The sequence below is a fragment of the Bufo bufo genome, chromosome 1, assembly GCF_905171765.1.
Source record: "Bufo bufo chromosome 1, aBufBuf1.1, whole genome shotgun sequence".
Classification (NCBI taxonomy): Eukaryota; Metazoa; Chordata; class Amphibia; order Anura; family Bufonidae; genus Bufo; species Bufo bufo.
The window spans coordinates 118,269,973-118,288,960 of NC_053389.1; the positions used below are offsets into that span (position 1 = coordinate 118,269,973).

General features: G+C 45.9%; 1 protein-coding gene across 1 annotated transcript in view; it reads left to right on the forward strand.

The window, feature by feature from the left end:
* Positions 1-18,718, forward strand: part of FOXJ3 (forkhead box J3) — a 136,652-nt gene extending 117,934 nt beyond the window's left edge. The window contains exons 12-13 of the mRNA XM_040428776.1: positions 10,379-10,483; positions 12,673-18,718. Coding sequence (XP_040284710.1) covers positions 10,379-10,483; positions 12,673-12,788 — 221 coding nt within the window. The 3' untranslated portion in view covers positions 12,789-18,718. The remainder of the gene's footprint in view (positions 1-10,378; positions 10,484-12,672) is intronic.
* The last annotated feature ends 270 nt before the right edge of the window (positions 18,719-18,988 follow it).

Genomic DNA, 18,988 nt, shown 5'->3' on the forward strand with positions numbered 1-18,988 from the left:
CGCATGTGGAACAGCCGTACTGGGGTCAGATACACCCTGTGTACCCACTTAATCTGAATGAGCTGGTCTCGAGCACTGGTCACTATCAAGCCGTCCGATAAAGGGGGCAATGTGGTAGTGATGGACACCTCTGTATACCACTCTGTGTCTCACTAGTCTGAAAGATAGGAATAACTACGAATCCATCCCTATGGACCCCACTACACAATACAGAGCAGAACTTCGTGAGATCCTGTTGAAAGTGAAACTTAATCATCTTATCGGTCAGAACTAATTTGACTATCTGTATCCCCTACACCCAGTGATGGCAACATTTTACTGCCTACCCAAGATACACAAGGGGGTGTCACCCCTAAAGGGGCGCCCCATTGTGTCTGGGGTAGGCAGTCTCTCACAAAACTGGGATCTACATAGATCAACTGCTGAGACCATTTGTTGAAAGTCTCCCTTCATATATCAGAGACACTGGTGACCTTCTGACCAAACTTGAGGGCATCTCAATTGAGGATATCTGGTTCCTCGCATCAATTGATGTAGAGGCCCTTTACTCCTCAATACCCCATGAAGCAGGTATTTCGGCCATCAGTCACTTTTTGAGGGCAAGGGGTCAACAGGTCCTGAGCCACAATGATCTCATTATTGAACTCCTTCGGTTCGTATTAACACGTAACTGTTTCCTTTTCAATGGCACGTACTTCCACCAGCTCAGGGGCACCGCGATGGGCCGTTCTTGTGCGCCGTCGTACGCAAATCTGCTCCTGGGCTGGTGGGAAGAAACCATGGTATTTGGTGATCCCCCGATGATGGGTTTCACCAATGTAGTATTGTGGTCACGCTTCATTGATGACATTTTTGTCATCTGGAGCGGGCCAGAACGGTCATTCCAGGAGTTCGTGGCTGATCTTAACAAGAACTTGATAAACCTGAAATTTACATCAGTTATTGAGAAAGATCACCTGCCATTCTTAGACATCTTAATCCATAAGGGCTCATCAGGGCAAATTGAGACTTGTATCTATCGCAAACCAACATCTACCAATTCCCTGTTGAAATGGGAGAGTAACCACCCAGGTCCCCTGAAACGGGGCATCCCCACAGGGCAATATTTACGCCTTAGACGCAATTGCTCGAATGATGCAGAATTTATCAACCAGGCAGGTGACCTACGCATAAGGTTCCGTGAACGGGGCTACCCAGACAAGGTTCTGCGTATTGCCTTTCAGAAAGCGCTAGCTCAGGAACGTACAGACTTGCTCCATGCTACCAATCACCCAGAGAGGAAGACCACGAACACCATGAGTGATTGGCACATTTGACACGGCGGATGGTCAAGTCTGCAGTATTATCTCTAAGCATTGGGAGACTCTCCTAATGGACCCTGATTTGGGTGATGCCCTTAAGTCCTACTCCTCCATTACTTACAGGAGGGGCAGGAATTTGAGAGACCGTCTGGTGCATAGCCACTTCGCCGGAACATCCAGCCAAAAAACCTGGCTGTGTGGTCCTGTGAGGGGCTGCTTTAGATGTGGCAGTTGCAGTTTTTGCAACTATGTACAAACTGGCAAATCATTCGCTAATCGTGACAACGGGTACAATCATCACATAAACGGCTTTTACGCCAGGAGTGGTGTATCTGATCACCTGTGACTGCGGTGCCCAATACGTTGGCAAAACAAAAAGAGTTTTGCGCCGTATCGGGGAACACTTGAACGATGTCTGGAACAAAAGGGACACATCTGTGGCAAGACATGTGAACGAATGCCACCATGGTCTGACGACATTGAAGTAATCACCAGACCCCCTAGGGGAGGGGACTGGGACAAACGCATCCTCCAGAGGGAGACCTGGTGGATATATAAGTTTAATACCCCCTGCCCAAACTGACTTAATGAACAGTTGAGCTTTGGCTGTTTCATTTAATTGCCATACCTATGTATCAGTGTTATACATACAGCACAGTTTGGAATCATTATCTTTTTAGTCCTGCTATCTGGGTTCGCCGTCGCCTATGAAGTATAGCCGGCGACCCCAAGTTTTTTCTATGCTCTATGGAATGCGATGCGCTGACTGGCTGCCTCCAACTTAGCACCATCAGCGCATCGATAAATATATCGCACTTTGTCAATACCATCTCTCTGGTCTCTCTCTATCTGTAAGGTTTGTCGCCTCCTGTGAGTATAGCCGGCTATTCTAAGTCTCCTCCATGCCCCATGGGATGTGCACACTCCTGTTGGAGTAACCGCCCCTTCACCTAGTGACGCGCTGACTAGCTGCCTTCAACACGGCACTACTAGCGCGTCACTGGTAGCCGCGCCCCCACACACGCCCTCTCCGGCTGTCAGTGACGGGCTAATGACGTCACTATAACTCACGCCCCGGGGGGCGGGGCGCGCGTGTGCCAGTACGCACATTTAAAATGTGGACGGCGATACAAGCCGACTGCCGCCACACGTGCATAGGGAAGCGCCATACGTTGCCCCTTTTTGCAGTCACCAGGACCAACGGACCCCCATAACCAGGGATTAGGGTCTGTTCCTTAGTAGCCACACGCCATTTAACAGCCCTTACTAGGTCCCCTTTTGGTCCTTGGTTACTGCTTCAATATTTTGCTGATTATAATGGGGATTGTGTGTAGGTGACACCAATCAATGAGGACACACTCCCTCCCATCCATTTCTAGCCCTTGATCCCCTGATGAGTCCGGGGCTCTAATTTGGTGACGAAACGCATAGGAATCCATCGCACCGCAGGGATTCAATTCTTTGTGTACCCCCAGATAGGGTTGTCTAGGGCTTCTAATATTGTAGGGTTAGCTACTGGACGTGAGGCCCCTAGCCGGGCCATAGGGCTCTATAGGCCTGGTAGGGATTTCTAGGGACAGTGAGTCTCACCTGGACCCTGCCCCACAAGTAACACTGGCTTCTGGGACTGCGCTACTACACCGAGATGACCGTTAAGACTGTTCCCGTTTATTCTTCTCTGTGGAATTTATACCTGTAACGGACCATTTCAGCAGACAAGGGGTTAAAATCCGTTTAGGCGATATGCCCCTTTCTGAGACACAGGCACAGCTACTGCAGAACACCAAACCCCCGAACTGGATACAAAATAGCACTCCAAACTGGAACCTCACGAATAGCTGATAGCAGACGAACAGGAATCAGCTTACCCTCCTGGCAATCAGTCTCTAACAGCATACAGCGGATCCCCCCAATAACGAGACAAGGCTCCGTGTTGAGGGTCAAGCAGTGGTCTGACTGTACTTCAAGTACAACCACAAACATAGTACTGCCCACAGGCTTTTGAAATACAACCAATCAGTAATTTACAACACATACAATGTAAGTACAGCAACCAATCGTTCACGCCCCCAGAGGACCAGAAGGGAGACTGCGACCCAGGACAGATACAACATATCCCCACAATGCATCATGGTTTCCTCCTCTCTGTCCCGGAGACAACCGAGGAGCAATCCAATTATCTCTCAGGACAAAGGGAAATCGCCAATACACATGTGCAGACAACAGGACAGACATCACCATTTAAACACACAATGGGACAATGGCACAATAGAAACGCACCCAGCATATTCCTCCCAAGCTGACAAGTTACACTTATTATAAATTGTTACAACTTTGTGAGTTTACATTGTCCATACATATAACTTACATCAATTTAAACAGTATAACTTGGGGACAAACCTATCCAAAATTCACTTGAATAGGTTCAGGGGTTTAAAAGTTAGTATGGGCCATAATCCTGAGGCAAGAGGCTTTTAAACAGGCCTCTCCAAAACCCAGTGGCGAGGTTGGTTTCGCCACAATACCTGTGTTGGGTTATTGTGTTACATCATTCACATGGTTGTAACCATACTCCTGTGGTTTCCCATGGTGACTGTTTATGTTTGGTAATTGTGTTGTTTGTGACACGTCTGTGGTGTGCACACTTTTTGCCATTTTGTGTTCTGTCCGTACTTTTTATCCGAGTATTCATTAAACGTTAAGTCTTATAATACGCTACCTCTTCTTCCTGCACATATCCATTAATGTGGTAGCTGGCGAGTGGTATCCATTATCTCTCGCTGGTTGGGCAACTTTATTTACTAGTTACCGTAGATCTCCATACAGAGCTTAGCTCCCTCAGATGAGACTCTTCTAGGTCAGGAATATCCCCACACTAACGCTCAAATGATTGCCGGAGTGGTGAATCCTGCATGCCCAATATCTCCCTATAGAAAGAAGAAACTGGCTTACATGGCCGTGCCCGCCTAGCGATAGACTCAAGGGGGCCACATTTCAACTGTAGGGGTAGAGTGTTAAACTGCATCTCACAGGCGTGTCTCAACTGGGGGTCGCGATAGAAGCTCGTACGGAGTAGGTTGTAGTCTCGTTGGAGACTTTCAAAAGTACAAAAAAAATCTATCTTGATGAGGTTGGGTAAGGTATCTCACCCCTTTCTGGGGCCAGAACTCATAGTCGTGCAAATGGAGGAGTTCTTTAATCTGCTTGTTCCGCCACAGTGGGATATATGGGGACCAGGTTTCGCCACCCGCACCCACTACATGCACCTCTACAAATGTTGTCCACGCCGCCACAACAGTCGCAGGACTCGAAGTGAGTTTTGGGAATTTCCGTTAAAGTCGCTCTGTAGACATATAGCAGTTTAGGTAATAATACCATCTTTAACAATATTTATGCAGCCCACCAGTGATAGAGGCAGGTTTTCTCAGGCCACAATTGTACGCAGAATATATTTCATCGTAGGAACCACATTCAGTTGATAAAACTGACTGGAGTCTCTGTGTACCCGAATCCCCAAGTAGATAAGGCAATCAATCACCTCCAGTCGTGAAAGTAGACACACCTCCGCCCTGTCCACCTCATCAACAAGGCACAGGCTAGACTTCGCCCAATTAACTCAAAGCCCTGAGTAGGTTCCGAAACTGTCTACCGTGTCCAGCAGCGCCTCTATGGAGGGACCAGGATCTGCCAAATATACTAACATATCGTCTGCATACAACAATGGCTTCTCCTGTATCCCTGCTATTGTCCACCCCTCTATCAGCATACTGGTATTAATCAACTGGGTAAGAGGTTCCATGATGAGGGCAAACAGCATAGGTGACAACGGGCATCCCTGCCTGGTACCCCTATGCAACCTAAAGGGACGTGATAGATAGCCATTTACTCTTGCCTTTGGGGCCTTATACAACAACTGCACCCACCGTATGAAAGACAGGGGGAACTTTAAGCAACTCAGTGTCTCCCACATGAACTGCCACTCAACAGAGTCGAAGGCTTTCTCGTTATCAAGAGAGGCGATCGCCCGGGATCCTGCGTTCTCATATCTAACCTACAGATTTGTGAATAGCCTTCTGAGGTTTAGATCTGTAGTCTTACCCTTTAGCCAAAACCTTTGCTAAAATGTTAGCATCGATGTTCAGAAGGGAAATTGGTCTATATGAACTGCACTGGTCTGGGGGCTTCCAGGCTTATGGATTACCACAATAGTGGCCTCAATGAAGGATGGGGGCAGCCTATTTTGCTCAAAAGCATATTCAAACAGTTTGAGGAGTCGCGCATTTTGCGTATCCACCTCTAACTTATACCACTCCAGGGGGAAGCTGTCCAGACCAGGGGACTTCCTGACTGCCATGCTCAAAATTGCTCTTGATCTCCCCTGCGGTAATTGGGGAGGCCAAGTAACTCCTGTCTGACGGGGATAACAGTGTAAGTGGAAGTCACTGTTCGTACAGGATGTCTTGGATTCATATAGATCAGAGTAGTAACGGGCAATTAAGTGAATGAGCAGTGATGTCATCACACTGAGCGCAAGTTCTTTTCAATCCGGAGCGTGGCCTGACCGTTATGGCATGGGGAAGCTTGGCGCTTCAGCTGCTACGAAATCCTCCTGTTATCCTGGCCATCCGGCGTTTCCAGTCTGTCAGCGGCGCTGAGCCTGATCCCAAGTTGTGGCAGCCCCCGAACAGACCTGTCTAGGCTTCGCTCTCCCCCCGTCTTGGTCCCGCTGGGTCAGTGCAGCCTCCTGCCTACATCCTGCACTGTGAGTGCATGGCGCTCTGCCTGTGACCTGCCGCTTAACCCCGTGGATCCCCGAGCTGCAGCGATACAGAGGAGAGTTGTGAGGAGGCTCCCCAGTGTTTGCTGCCTCTCAGACTTTCAGTATTTGGAGCTGCGCTGGGCACGCAGCCCCGCCATCTTGAACCCCCTATTGAAGGAGAAGGGAGAGGAGAAAGGTGATGCTGCCTTGCTGAGCCCTGTGGATGCTTGGAGCTTTCATTGGAAGGGAGGTGAGAGATATCCCTGGGGAACCCCTGCAAATTAGTGTGAAGTAACCTGGGGTGCGAAGCCCTATTAATCACTATTCAAGACCTGATATTCATTGGCCACAAAAGTGGCACTTCCACTACTTCCCCTACCCCTAACGCACTTGTGGATGTCATGAGCCAAACGGAGGAAATGGGAAAGGTAGTTCTCCTGACCACGTGGACCTGAGTAAAATAATGTCTGCTATGCCAAGCTGCCAGTCCGCACTTAAAGCTAAAATAGATCACTTCAAACAGATCTAACCTGCCTCCACCACGATATTGATAAGATACGAGACAGAACCGCAGAGGTGGAGAGGCGTTTGGGAGAGGTGGAAGATGTGGTTAGTGCATCACAGCAGTGTGTGACCGACTATTGGGTTTCTAACGAGGGATCTTCAGACCCTGTTGTAGTGTGAGAGGCATTTAAGGCGGTACTGCGGGGCATGCTTATACACGCTATAGCGTCACATAGGAAAGGACTTGGGAGACTACCCACGCTATACTGGAGGCAGAACTAGCTGCTATGGAAGAGGTATACATTTCAAGACCCGAGTGATGATACAGTCCTGATCAAAAGTTTAAGACCACTTGAAAAATGGCAAAAAATCCTATTTTACATTGTTGGATCTTAACAAGGTTCCAAGTAGAGCTTCAACATGCAACAAGAAGAAATGAGAGTGAGACAAAACATTTTTTGAGCATTCACTTAATTGAAAATAACGATGAAACTGAAACAGGCTGTTTTTCAGCTGATCAAAATTTTAGGACCACATTGCCTATTAAAAGGCCAAATCTGTGCAAAGATGTGGATTCATTGTCATTTTCTGTCAGGTAGTCACACGTTGTAATGACAAAGGCAAAAACTCTCCCATTTTGAACGAGGTCGGGTTGTTGAGCTGCATAAGCAGGGTCTCTCACAGCGCGCCATCGCTGCTGAGGTGGGACACAGTAAGACAGTCATTTGAAATTTCTTAAATGATCCTGAGGGTATATATATATATATATATATATATATATATATATATATATATATATATATATATATATATATATATATATATATATATTATTTAATGACCACCAGAACTGCTTAAAGGGACACTGACAGGCCAAATCAGCATATATAGTTAGATATATCACATTACAGGTCTTATAGAGTCTTTTAAAAGCATATAACTATCCCCCCTGTCCACCTTATAAAGAGCGAAATATAAAGTTTTATAACCTGCTTCTCCGGTCAGCAATCTGCCCAAGGGGCGGCGTTTCATGTGATAATGCACCCAGCCAGCCTTCCCAACTGCCGTTCTTAAGCCCCGCCCAGCTCATCATTATTCACTTCGCTGGGCGGCGGCTAGAACTCTCCCCAGTCCCGATCCTGCGCAATTCAATCCTCCCGGCATCGTTCATGCCCAATCTTCTGCGCCCCGCCGTGCCGTTAGATCGCGCCTGCGTACACACACCAGCCTGCGTCTTCGAGGCAGCTGCAGCCTCAGCCATGTACTGTTCAGAGCAGCGCTTCAGAGAGCTGCTCACTCATATCATATAAGGGGTTAATTATAGTGCGTCCGGCGGGGCGCAGGCGCAGAAGATTGGGCATGAACGATGCCCGGGGGATTGAATTGCGCAGGCGCAGGATCGGGACTGGGGAGAGTTCTAGCCGCCGCCCAGCGAAGTGAATAATGATGAGCTGGGCGGGGCTTAAGAACGGCAGTTGGGAAGGCTGGCTGGGCGCATTTTCACATGAAACGCCGCCCCTTGGGCAGATTGCTGACCGGAGAAGCAGGTTATAAAACTTTATATTTCGCTCTTTATAAGGTGGACAGGGGGGATAGTTATATGCTTTTAAAAGACTCTATAAGACCTGTAATGTGATATATCTAACTATATATGCTGATTTGGCCTGTCAGTGTCCCTTTAAAGGGGTTGGCCTATCTCACTCAGTGAATAACCTCCAAAACAAAAATACCTCCACATAAATTAATCAAAACTCATCATTATTGAATACAAACAAATACATAGACATAAATATAGCATCAGTCGATATTCTCAAAGAGGACATAAAGGTCGCTGCAGAGTCAGTCTACACAAATCCATCTACCGTATTTTTTGCTTTGTAAGACGCACCTAGGTTTTTGAGGAGGAAAATAAGAAAAAAAATATTTTGAACCAAAAGGTGTGCTTTTGGTGGGTTTTGAACGAATGGTGGTCTGTGGATGACGCGCTGTAATGGGGGATCTGTGGATGACTCGCTGTTATGGGGGATCTGTGAATGACACACTGTTATGGGGGATCTGTGGATGACGCGCTGTTATGGGGGATCTATGGATGACGCGCTGTTATGGGGGATCTGTGGATGACGCGCTGTTATGGGGGATCTGTGGATGACGCGCTGTTATGGGGGATCTGTGGATGACTCGCTGTTATGGGGGATCTGTGGATGACGCGCTGTTATGGGGGATCTGTGGATGACGCGCTGTTATGGGGGATCTGTGGATGACGCGCTGTTATGGGGGATCTGTGGATGACGCGCTGTTATGGGGGATCTGTGGATGACGCGCTGTTATGGGGGATCTGTGGATGACGCGCTGTTATGGGGGATCTGTGGATGACGCGCTGTTATGGGGGATCTGTGGATGACGCGCTGTTATGGGGATCTGTGGATGACTCGCTGTTATAGGGGGATCTGTGGATGACGCGCTGTTATGGGGGGATCTGTGGATGACGCGCTGTTATGGGGGGATCTGTGGATGACGCGCTGTTATGGGGGGATCTGTGGATGACGCGCTGTTATGGGGGGATCTGTGGATGACGCGCTGTTATGGGGGGATCTGTGGATGACGCGCTGTTATGGGGGGATCTGTGGATGACGCGCTGTTATGGGGGGATCTGTGGATGACGCGCTGTTATGGGGGGATCTGTGGATGGCGCTGTTATGGGGGGGATGTGTGGATGGCGCTGTTATGGGGGGGATCTGTGGAGGATGCACTGTTATGGGGGGGGGGGGGAAATCTGTGGAGGACGCACTGTTATGGGGGATCTATGGATGACACACACATAGCATCTTTTGCCGGTCCCCCTCATGGCCCTATGTGTCACAGTAATTATCAATGTGTCCCCTCATGTCCCTGTGTATAGTGACCCCATTACACCAGCCCAGTAGTCTTTATGTGTAAAGTTTATTTTAATGCTCAAGCAGTGGCTCCCTCTTTGTTAAACTATCCTAATCGTCTGTAGTAGTACTCACTAGCTTACTCAAAGCAGTGGTCAGGCCGGCAGTGCAACGTCACTCACTCGGTCATGCTCCTTGGAGGCGAGCCAAAATGCTCTATAAATTCTCTGATATGGCTGATATGCCCCACTGGTTAAATCCTCTTTTCTCTGAACTGAGAAATCATGCGTGTCCAGAAAAAAAAAAACTGATGTGGCACCATTAACTTACATGGTTTTGGTGCTGGATCCGGCATGGGAACGCAACAAACCGGAACGGAATGTATTCTGGTGCACTCCATTCTGGTTTGTCCCAATTGACCGTGAATGGGGACAAAACTGAAGCACATCAATGGAACCAATATGGCATCTCTGTTAGGAGACTTATTTGCTGATTGTCCTTTTGAACAGGTTCAAGTAATTATAATACACTGCCCCATGGATGAATATCAGCCCTATATTCCCATATTTTGGGAAAGCTTACACATTCCCCTACTCCAATTTTGTATAGAGGGAAAACTCTCATCCCAAGTTTAACAAATGAACATTCAACAGAGTTTTAGAATCCTCCCTATTTCACTGTGCTGTGATAGTACACAGTCTGGGAATACAGGGTTTTTGGAAGGAGGTCATCGATTGTCTTTTTGAGGTTATTCGGACTCCCAATAGTGTTTCTCCCAATAGTGTGTCTTTTTGGGATACTTGGAGAAGTGCATTGGTAACACAGAGCTGTGTATGGATTTGGATTGTATATGCTGATGTTCATTTTGTATTCTCCACAGCACAAGACATAATACTGAATTAGCCGCTCAATACATTATTTTATTTTTATTTTTTTCTCAGGAAATATTTATCTGGACTCCAGGCAAAATATTCCTACTTCAATGATGGGACCCCCAGGTTATACTCATTTGCCCCCTATGAGCACTACAGCATCCGGCTTGTCAGGTATGTTATGGATCTACTGAAAGTTTACCTTTTAGAAGGTAGGTAGGCCAGGTGAACTCCAGCACTCTGACGCACTCACTGTATCTGGCATATGTTCTGGCTTTTGGCCCGCACAAAAATCGGTTAGTCGGCCACATTTTCTGTCTGGCCTAAAGCCGGCATATATGCCAGGAAGTGGCCGGATCACATTATTGTGAATGGGTATCTGGCAGTGCACAGTGGTATTAAAAGGGTTGTACAAATAGTATTTAAAAAAAATTGAATATTTACCTTTCTCCAGCGCCTTTCTGTGCACTGCCGTCTATTTATTCTGTTTAAAACTGTAGCTGTGACCTGTACATCATCGTGCGTGTTACTGAGGCAGTTTGCAAACTTTCAGCTGCAGTATGACCGACCGGCAGTGCAGAGAATGACTTGGAGAAATAGCTAAGATAAGTGTCTGATCCGACCTCTGCCCCCCCCCCCCCCCCCTTCTCCTCTCTGCTGATCAGCAGAACGGGGGTCTGTGCTCCCCAATTTGAATGGAGCAGCAGTCATGTATGTGTCTGCTGCTCCATTTAGCTCAGTGGAGCTGCTGAAATATCTGAGCTTTATAGTTTTAATGCTCTTTTAATAGAATTTACTCATTCTTCTATTTCACTTGTACTATCAGGTAAGATGTGATAATAAATTACACTCATTTTGTATTTTCTGCCTTTGCAGCAAATGCCCTCTCTAAGACCCTTGTAGTGCTGGGAATGCAGTTAGAGATCTGAGCACTAGTCCCTCTAAGGGCCCACCCATGCAGAGTATTTTGTTCACTGAATTTGGCACAGATGCCGCAGCAAAATTACAAGATGGCTATGCAGAATCCATCCATGTCCCATTGTTTTTAGTGGGAAAGCACACTTCTGTTCAAGTGGCTACATTTTATGATCATGCTCGGTCATGACCATAAACCGCAGCCTCTAATTTAAAACAATGGAAGTCAGTTTCAGCTCAGCTGCTCAGCGTTTTTGGCACAGAATTCACCTGTCAAAAAAAAACCTAACCTGTCCAAACTGGAACAGAATGAACAGATATATTTTGCCATTAAGTGCCCAAAAAAGTTACTTAGTGCACAGATAGATGTGTGCAGCGTCTGGATAAGTAGATGTATTCAGTGTCTTACTTAATGGATGTATGCAGTGTGCGTATAAATAGATGCAGGCAGTGTCCAGATAGATGGATAGAGGGACGCGGGCTGCCTCCGGATAGAGGGATTGGATAAGATTAGAATAGATCAGATCCCATCCCACTTAGCTAGCCAGCCATTAAAAAGCAGTGACTATGCAAATTCACCTTGAAGAGATACAGAATGATGAATGTTTGTCTGGTGTTTGCTACAACTGTATACAGTGTTCAGGATAAAAAACTACTTTAGGACATAAAGCTGTCAGTATGCTTCTGTATCTGTAAGGTCCAGCAGAGGCACACAGCATTATAAGGCCTCATGCACACAACCCTTGTTTTGGTCCGCATCCGAGCCACAGTTTTTGCGGCTTGGATGCGGACCCATTCACTTCAATGGGGCCGCAAAAGATGCGGACAGCACTCCGTGTGCTGTCTGCATCCGTTGCTCCGTTCCGTGGCCCCGCAAAAAAATCATAACCTGTCCTATTCTTGTCCACGCTTTGCGGACAAGAATAGGCAGTAATATCAATGGCTGTCCGTGCCGTTCCGCAAATTGCGGAATGCATGCGGACGCCATCTGTGTTTTGTAGATCAGCGATTTGCGGACCACAAAACACACAACGGTCGTGTGCATGTAGCCTAAATCTGTATAATGCAGTGCACTCCTGCAAGACTAGCAGTGTCCAGAACGGAGGATCTCGCTCACACACGGAGCATGATTTCCAGACTGCACACACTTGTGTGAATGAGCCCTTATACAGTGTCCAGATAAATTAAGGTGCAGTTTAGACAGTGGTCTGCAGTGGTGAAGAGGTTAGTACCAACATCCATAGTGGTATGGGTTAGGTAAGGGTTCTGATACCACAAGGAATATCCTGCTGACAATATCCACCAACCAAATTTCTAACGGTGCCTTTAGATTTTTGTAAATATAGGGGATCCTCTCCAGTAGCTATACGCACACACAATCATTTCGAAGCAGTAATGCCATTGACTATAAAAGCATAATTATATCTATGTATATTTTTTATTAACAGGGCACCACGGAGTAATGAACCAGCCTCACATGATGCCGTCCTCAAATTTTCACATACGTCGCCCCCTTCCTGCAGATGACATCCAAGATGATTTTGACTGGGACTCTATTGTATAGCGCCATTACAGACACATAGCTCTACTGTCTTGTTACCCCACGTGTTGTTGGTATAAGTGACCATGAATGTGATGTGAAAGAAAAGAGGAAGGTAAAGATATCCAAGTGCGGAGCAAAGCACAAAGAACGGCTGCCACTGATGACAATCAACCCTCTGCGTAGCAGGAGAAATGATATTGATGCTTATGAGTTGACCTGTAATTCAGTGCTCTGCTGCCTGCCGCTCACGGGCTGTTCTCAGAATACAACCTCCAGTATCTCCTGCTGGGGCATGCTTGCAGTTGTAGTTTTCCGGCAGGTCGCAGAGCACCCCTGTGGATCATGTTGGTCTCCCTGACAAGCTGGAGCCGCTCCGATTTTTCCGTGATTCTCGACAGCTTATTCTGCTTTCTGAAATCTGGCCGAATCTCCCTGAGCACTGTCACTTATCTACGTGCATTTCATTATCCCTACCCGGACAGGTGGCATTTTTTTGGGACGCTCTCAGTCCATTTTGTGTCTATTTATATGAGCTAGGTGTAGCGCCATTGTGTTGCTCTTCTGTTTAGTTATGTGATTCTCGAAGGAATTTTTATTGTTACACTGCCATATAACAAAGCAACCGCCATCCGATGACACTGTGACAGTGATTGGCAGAATGTCATTATTGAGATGTCTTATATGTGAGGGGACGTTAAATACATCTGTATGTGACACACTGCATAGGGGCTCTCCATTCCTTTTGTTACAATACAAGTTTTCAAAGAAGATTGCCCCTCACTCGCCAAGCGCTGTGTCCTCTTCGTACAGCTGATCGGTGGGGGTGCCAGGAGTCGCACCCCCACTGATCAGATATTGATGACCTATCCTGAGGACGGGCCATCAATATCAAAATCCCAGAGAACCCCTTTAAGGAGCAGCTGACAGAATATCTCCTTGCAGTGGGATGAACCCCTGCTAGACTGTTCTTTTGTGGTTCCATTCAAAGCTTCATAGATTTCTGTTGCGTTCTGTCCATTATCATCGGTTTGGTTTCTCCTTCTCCTCTTAACCCCAGACTGGACCGTTACCATCCACTTTTAGTCCTCTTTCACACAAACTAGTTTTCCATCCGGGGGCGATCCGTGAAGTAAACGCATAGCATCCGGACCCATTCATTTCAATGGGTCTGTGCACATGATCAGTTTTTTGGCGTTCAGTAAAAATTGCAGCATGTTCTATATTCAGCGTTTTTTATGCAGCCCTGGCTCCATAGAAGTGAATGGGGCTTCAGTGAAAAACTATAGGCATCCGGATGCAATGTATTTTCACTGATGTTTGCTAGAAGATGTAGTTTGTAATTCTTCATATTTTTTTATTTTTTTTTTCACTCGTGCAAAAAAACGCATGAAGAACTGAACTGAATGCAATTGCAGACATAAAGTAAACTTGTTTGCGAAACAATCCGTTTTTTCCTGAATAGATCCTGACAATCCGTATCGCTTGTGTGAAAGAGGCCTAAATTAGATTACCGAATCAATGACTTGGAGTGGATTGGGGGACTTGTTTTCACATTTGTATGTCCACGTGGTGTGAAAATCGCTGCACTGTGTCACTTACTGAAGTGTTCTCACCTTTTACTGCTTACGGTCAGGGGTAGTTGCTGTAGAACTACATGTCCCAGCATGTGTGCCGTCTTCTTCTAAGAACACAATCTTTGCTCCTGTCTTCATGGTAAATGGGATTTTGTGCAAAGGAACCTTGGATTTTAGTGCCTACTAGTGGTTCCAAACTGTGGCTGTCAGGACATGCTGGAAGTTGTAGTACTTCAGCAGCTGGCAACCACTTCTGATTATCTGCCATTCAGTACATTTATTAGTGCGTTGGAGTGAAATTCGACATCTGTGGCCACCTTCACCTTGATGGGTAGCTGTCACCAAGAAATTAACGTGCATAAAATGTAAGTACGCTGGGACGTATTCATAAAAAGCGGTTCAAAGTCGTGGCAGAGACTGTAGCAACCAATGAGATTCCAGCTGTCCGATAAAAATGTGGTGATCTGATTGATTGCCATGGGGAAAATACTCTCTTTTAAAGGCACGGTCCAGGATTCCAAATATAGCGCCACGCCTGTCCGTGTTCATTTACATCAATGACGCTGAGCTGCAATACCAGGCACTACCCATGTACAGGGGTGACGCTGCTCTGGGACAAGATGCAGTAGTACTACAAATCCCAGCATCCACTGTTAGTAAAGAAAGCTGCTACCATTTCTTGTAGGGTATGCTGGATGAGTGACACGTAGTCACGGCTCCATACTGCCTGTACTATAGGCTCCTCCGTCTCCGATCACTCAGTGCTTCTGTGTTGTCGTTTCTTTGTTCATACGTGTGCAATATCGCCATTGCAATATCATTATGTTTACATTTTTAGAGCATATTCCCTAGTCGTCGAATCAAGACTTTTAGACCATCGTATAAATTATTCTCTTATAAATATAGGACAGCCGGGGCACGGGACAATTTATCCATATGCCGGCCTTGTAAACCCCCAGCAACCAATCACAGCACAGAGCAGTGTACGAAATGAAAGCCGAGCTCTGATTGGTTGCAAAGGGCACCGATGCCAGGCAGTCTGGATCAGCAGATGCGTGCCTATGGCGCTATAGGTGCCATCACCTGCCCATGTTATTTTAGGACAGAGATATATGTGTAAATACGTAATTTTATGTAACAGTAGGAAATAATGATGATATCATGCAGTTTGCACAGCAGGATTAAAAAATAAAAACTGTTCAAGGTATGCAGCCCCAGACCATGGACTGAAAACTTGTAGTTTGCAAGAGCCTTAAAGGGGTTCTCCAGAATTAGAAAAGCATGGCTGCTTTCTTCCAGAAACAGCACCACACCTGTCCACTGGTTTTGCATGGTATTGCATATCAGCCCCAATCACTTAAAGTGGAACTTTACTACCAGCCACAACCCATGGACAGGTGTGGCGCTGTTTCCGGAAGAAAGCGGTTATGTTTTTCTAGATTAGTGTGATTTATTGCTTTATGTAAATCATTTTATTTTAAAGGGAGCTCGTTACCTCCATTAGACTAGAGCTGGCATGCTCAACTTGTGGCCCTCCAGCTGTTGTAAAATTACAACTCCCACAATGCCCTGCTGTAGGCGGTTCGGGCATGCTGGGAGTTGTAGTTTTGCAACAGCTGGAGGGCCACAGGTTGAGCATGCCTGGACTAGGGCATCTGCACAATAAACAACCATAGCTGAGGTAGTCGGTGCCAGGGTAATCACTAAATGACCCTAAAGTGTCAATTAAATGGGTTTTCCCCTCTATTAAAGGGGATGGCCTAGCGCCAACACTGCCTGATCGGTGGACGTTTGACTGCCATGATCTCCATCTATTACCTGTAATGCCACCCAAGGGGACCATGCTCAGACCCCCACCAATCTAGTGATATCACATACCCAAAAGATGGGTACGCTTCCTTGATGGGCCAGCACCACTCTCTTTCCAGGAATATTTTTATATATGGTTTTTAGGATTCATGGTTGTAGATGTCCTTGTACCTCTCTGCTCTGTTCGCCAGATGAGAGGACTCCTAGAAGGTGATTTTCCACCTTAGCAGGGCCGTCTGATGGGCACTTCTGTCTACTGCAGGCATCAGATTAAGGATGCCTTAAAGGGAAGGTGGCATTTCTTAAACACTGGCTACCTTTAAAAGGCTTTACAGGGTTAGCAAAACAAGAAATGTAAACTAGATACCCACGCCATATACTCTTGTAGGGTAAGATTGGGTACAGTATACAGTAAATCTACTGTAGGGGGAGGCATTATATAATCCTGGATCAGTCCGGGGGGTTCTTCCGTCAGTGAGTGGGCTTTGTGATTTGTGGCCATTGATCGGTGTTGTGATTCCCACCTCCCCAATACCACACCGAGAGGTTTATGCATTTGTGTGGTTTTATGCATTTTAGATAAGCCTCGAGACATCCCCCAACAGAACAGTCCTAGAGAGGCAAGACTAGTACTCCACCATAGTATTTAGTTTTCCAGGTATGTATAATATCAAAATGATTACATCCAGTAACAGTTCCACTCTAGTCCTTAGGCTGTGTCTGGTACTGCACCTCCCTCGCTTGAATAGGGCTGACCTGCAATACCAAAGAGAACCTGTGGACTGGTGTGGCGTCTGTTCTGCAAAAAAAAGTGACACTTTATTTTTTCTAATCCTGGACAGGCCCTTTCAGTTTCTTTATTTCTATTAATAAATTTTATTTTACAGGAGCGCAAATGTTAAATAAAAAATACATATACGTGAGAGTGTGCTGTGCGGGTGGCGTATCACGTGACCCCTCCTCATCCACTCTGAAAACAATCATGTGACAGCCTGCAGACCCAGGAGGAATGGAGCGTGTCACATGATCATTTTTTTGGAGCTGCTGAGTGACATCAAGTGATACACCATGTGACTCCTCGGAACCAATACTGATATTTCAGCCCCTGTTTAGTGTATGTGATTACACTAGTGTAACTCTAGAAAGACATCACACTGATGTCATAGTGACAAGTTAGGCTTAATAGCGGGTTATATCACATAAGACAATATTTCTCAATTGGCTTTTTTTTTTTTTTTTTTTAATTAATTCTCCTATGTCTAGACATTGCTGTTACATAGTAGTCATGGCGCTTCCTGGTGTTCATCTGATTCTCTTGCCCAACGTTCACCTAATATGTCCAGTGTCAGTGGTCACACATGCTCAGTCCCTCTGCTCAGATCCTCCTGTACCCAAGCAGAGGAGTGATCCTTTCTTTTGTGTAGAAGTGCCTTCATCTCACCAGCACAGGATGCATTGGGCACAGGTTTTGAAAAGGGAATCAAAGCAACACAAGGGGGCACCATAATAAATATGCAATGGCAATATCTATACACAGGAGCATTTAATAAAAATTATTCCCATTGAAAAATGTTTGAGTGCTCTAACCTAGAAATGGAAATGATGGGACTAATGCTACATCTCTTAAAGCTGAGCTTCCACTGTGGTTGCTTTTTGTCATATGAACAGCACGTCACTACTACCAGGGCTACACTCCTCTCTAGCTGCTTTACTGCAGTGTAGGAAAGTAAGGTTTATCCCCCACCCCCTCACACTATATATACCTGTAGACAGTATATACCCCGTTAAAGGTGTTGTCCAGGATCGGAGAAATATGGCTGCTTTTTTTTTTTTTTTTTAAAACAGCACCACACCTGTCCACAGGTTGTGTGTGATATTGCTGAGCGGTAATATCCATGGACAGGTGTGGTGCTGTTTTTGAAAGAATGCTGCCATTTTGTAAACCTGGACCACCCCTTTAAGTCCCTGTTATGCTCCAACAGCAAATGAGGCCTTTTAGTTTTTCCACGTTCTAAGGCGCCATCTCTGTCTCTGCTACACCTGTCACCCCCTTCCTCTGTCATTGTATAAGAAGTGAGAGCTGTTCCAGCCAAACCGTACGATCCCAGCATTTGTGGCCCTAGTGAGTCTGTGTCATTGTACGTTTTGTTCATGTAAATAATTCTCTTCTGATTGTCCTGTCCAAGGAGCGCAACTCAGTTCTAGGAAGGGGATTCAATAGGAATAGACTATTTTGATATTGTTCATTTAAGAGGATGATCTATGTGTACATATCTATATTGTATATATGTGATGACAATGGATTTGGCTTTTTTTTTTTTTTGTTTATTTTGTTTTTGTTTTTTGTTTTTGTGCAACACTACCTTCCCCCCCGTACTGCTGTTCTACAGTCAGTGTTTTAATGTTTATACCTTTTTTGTTATTGCACGGTTTAATACATTTGCTGAAAAAGATGCAGCGCAAACTCTTGTAAAACTGCGGTGCTGTATCATTATGAAAAGTGTCATGGGATTGTTGCTGACGGATGTGATATGCATGGAAGGCACTTAAAAAAAAAAAACTAATAAAAAAAAAACATGCTAACAAATTTCTTTATACCCTGTGATATGGTGGTTGTATTATATTGTATGAATTTATTCCATGTATTACATGGCACCAGTATGTTCTGCACGCTGTATGGAAAACATTCTAATTCTTAAAGGGGTTTTCTGAGACATTTCTACTGATGACCTATACTCAGGATAGGTCATCAGTATCTGATCGGTGGGGGTCAGACATCCAGGACACCCGCCGATCTGATGTTTGAGAAGGCAGCGGGGCTTGGAGTAGCGCTGCGGC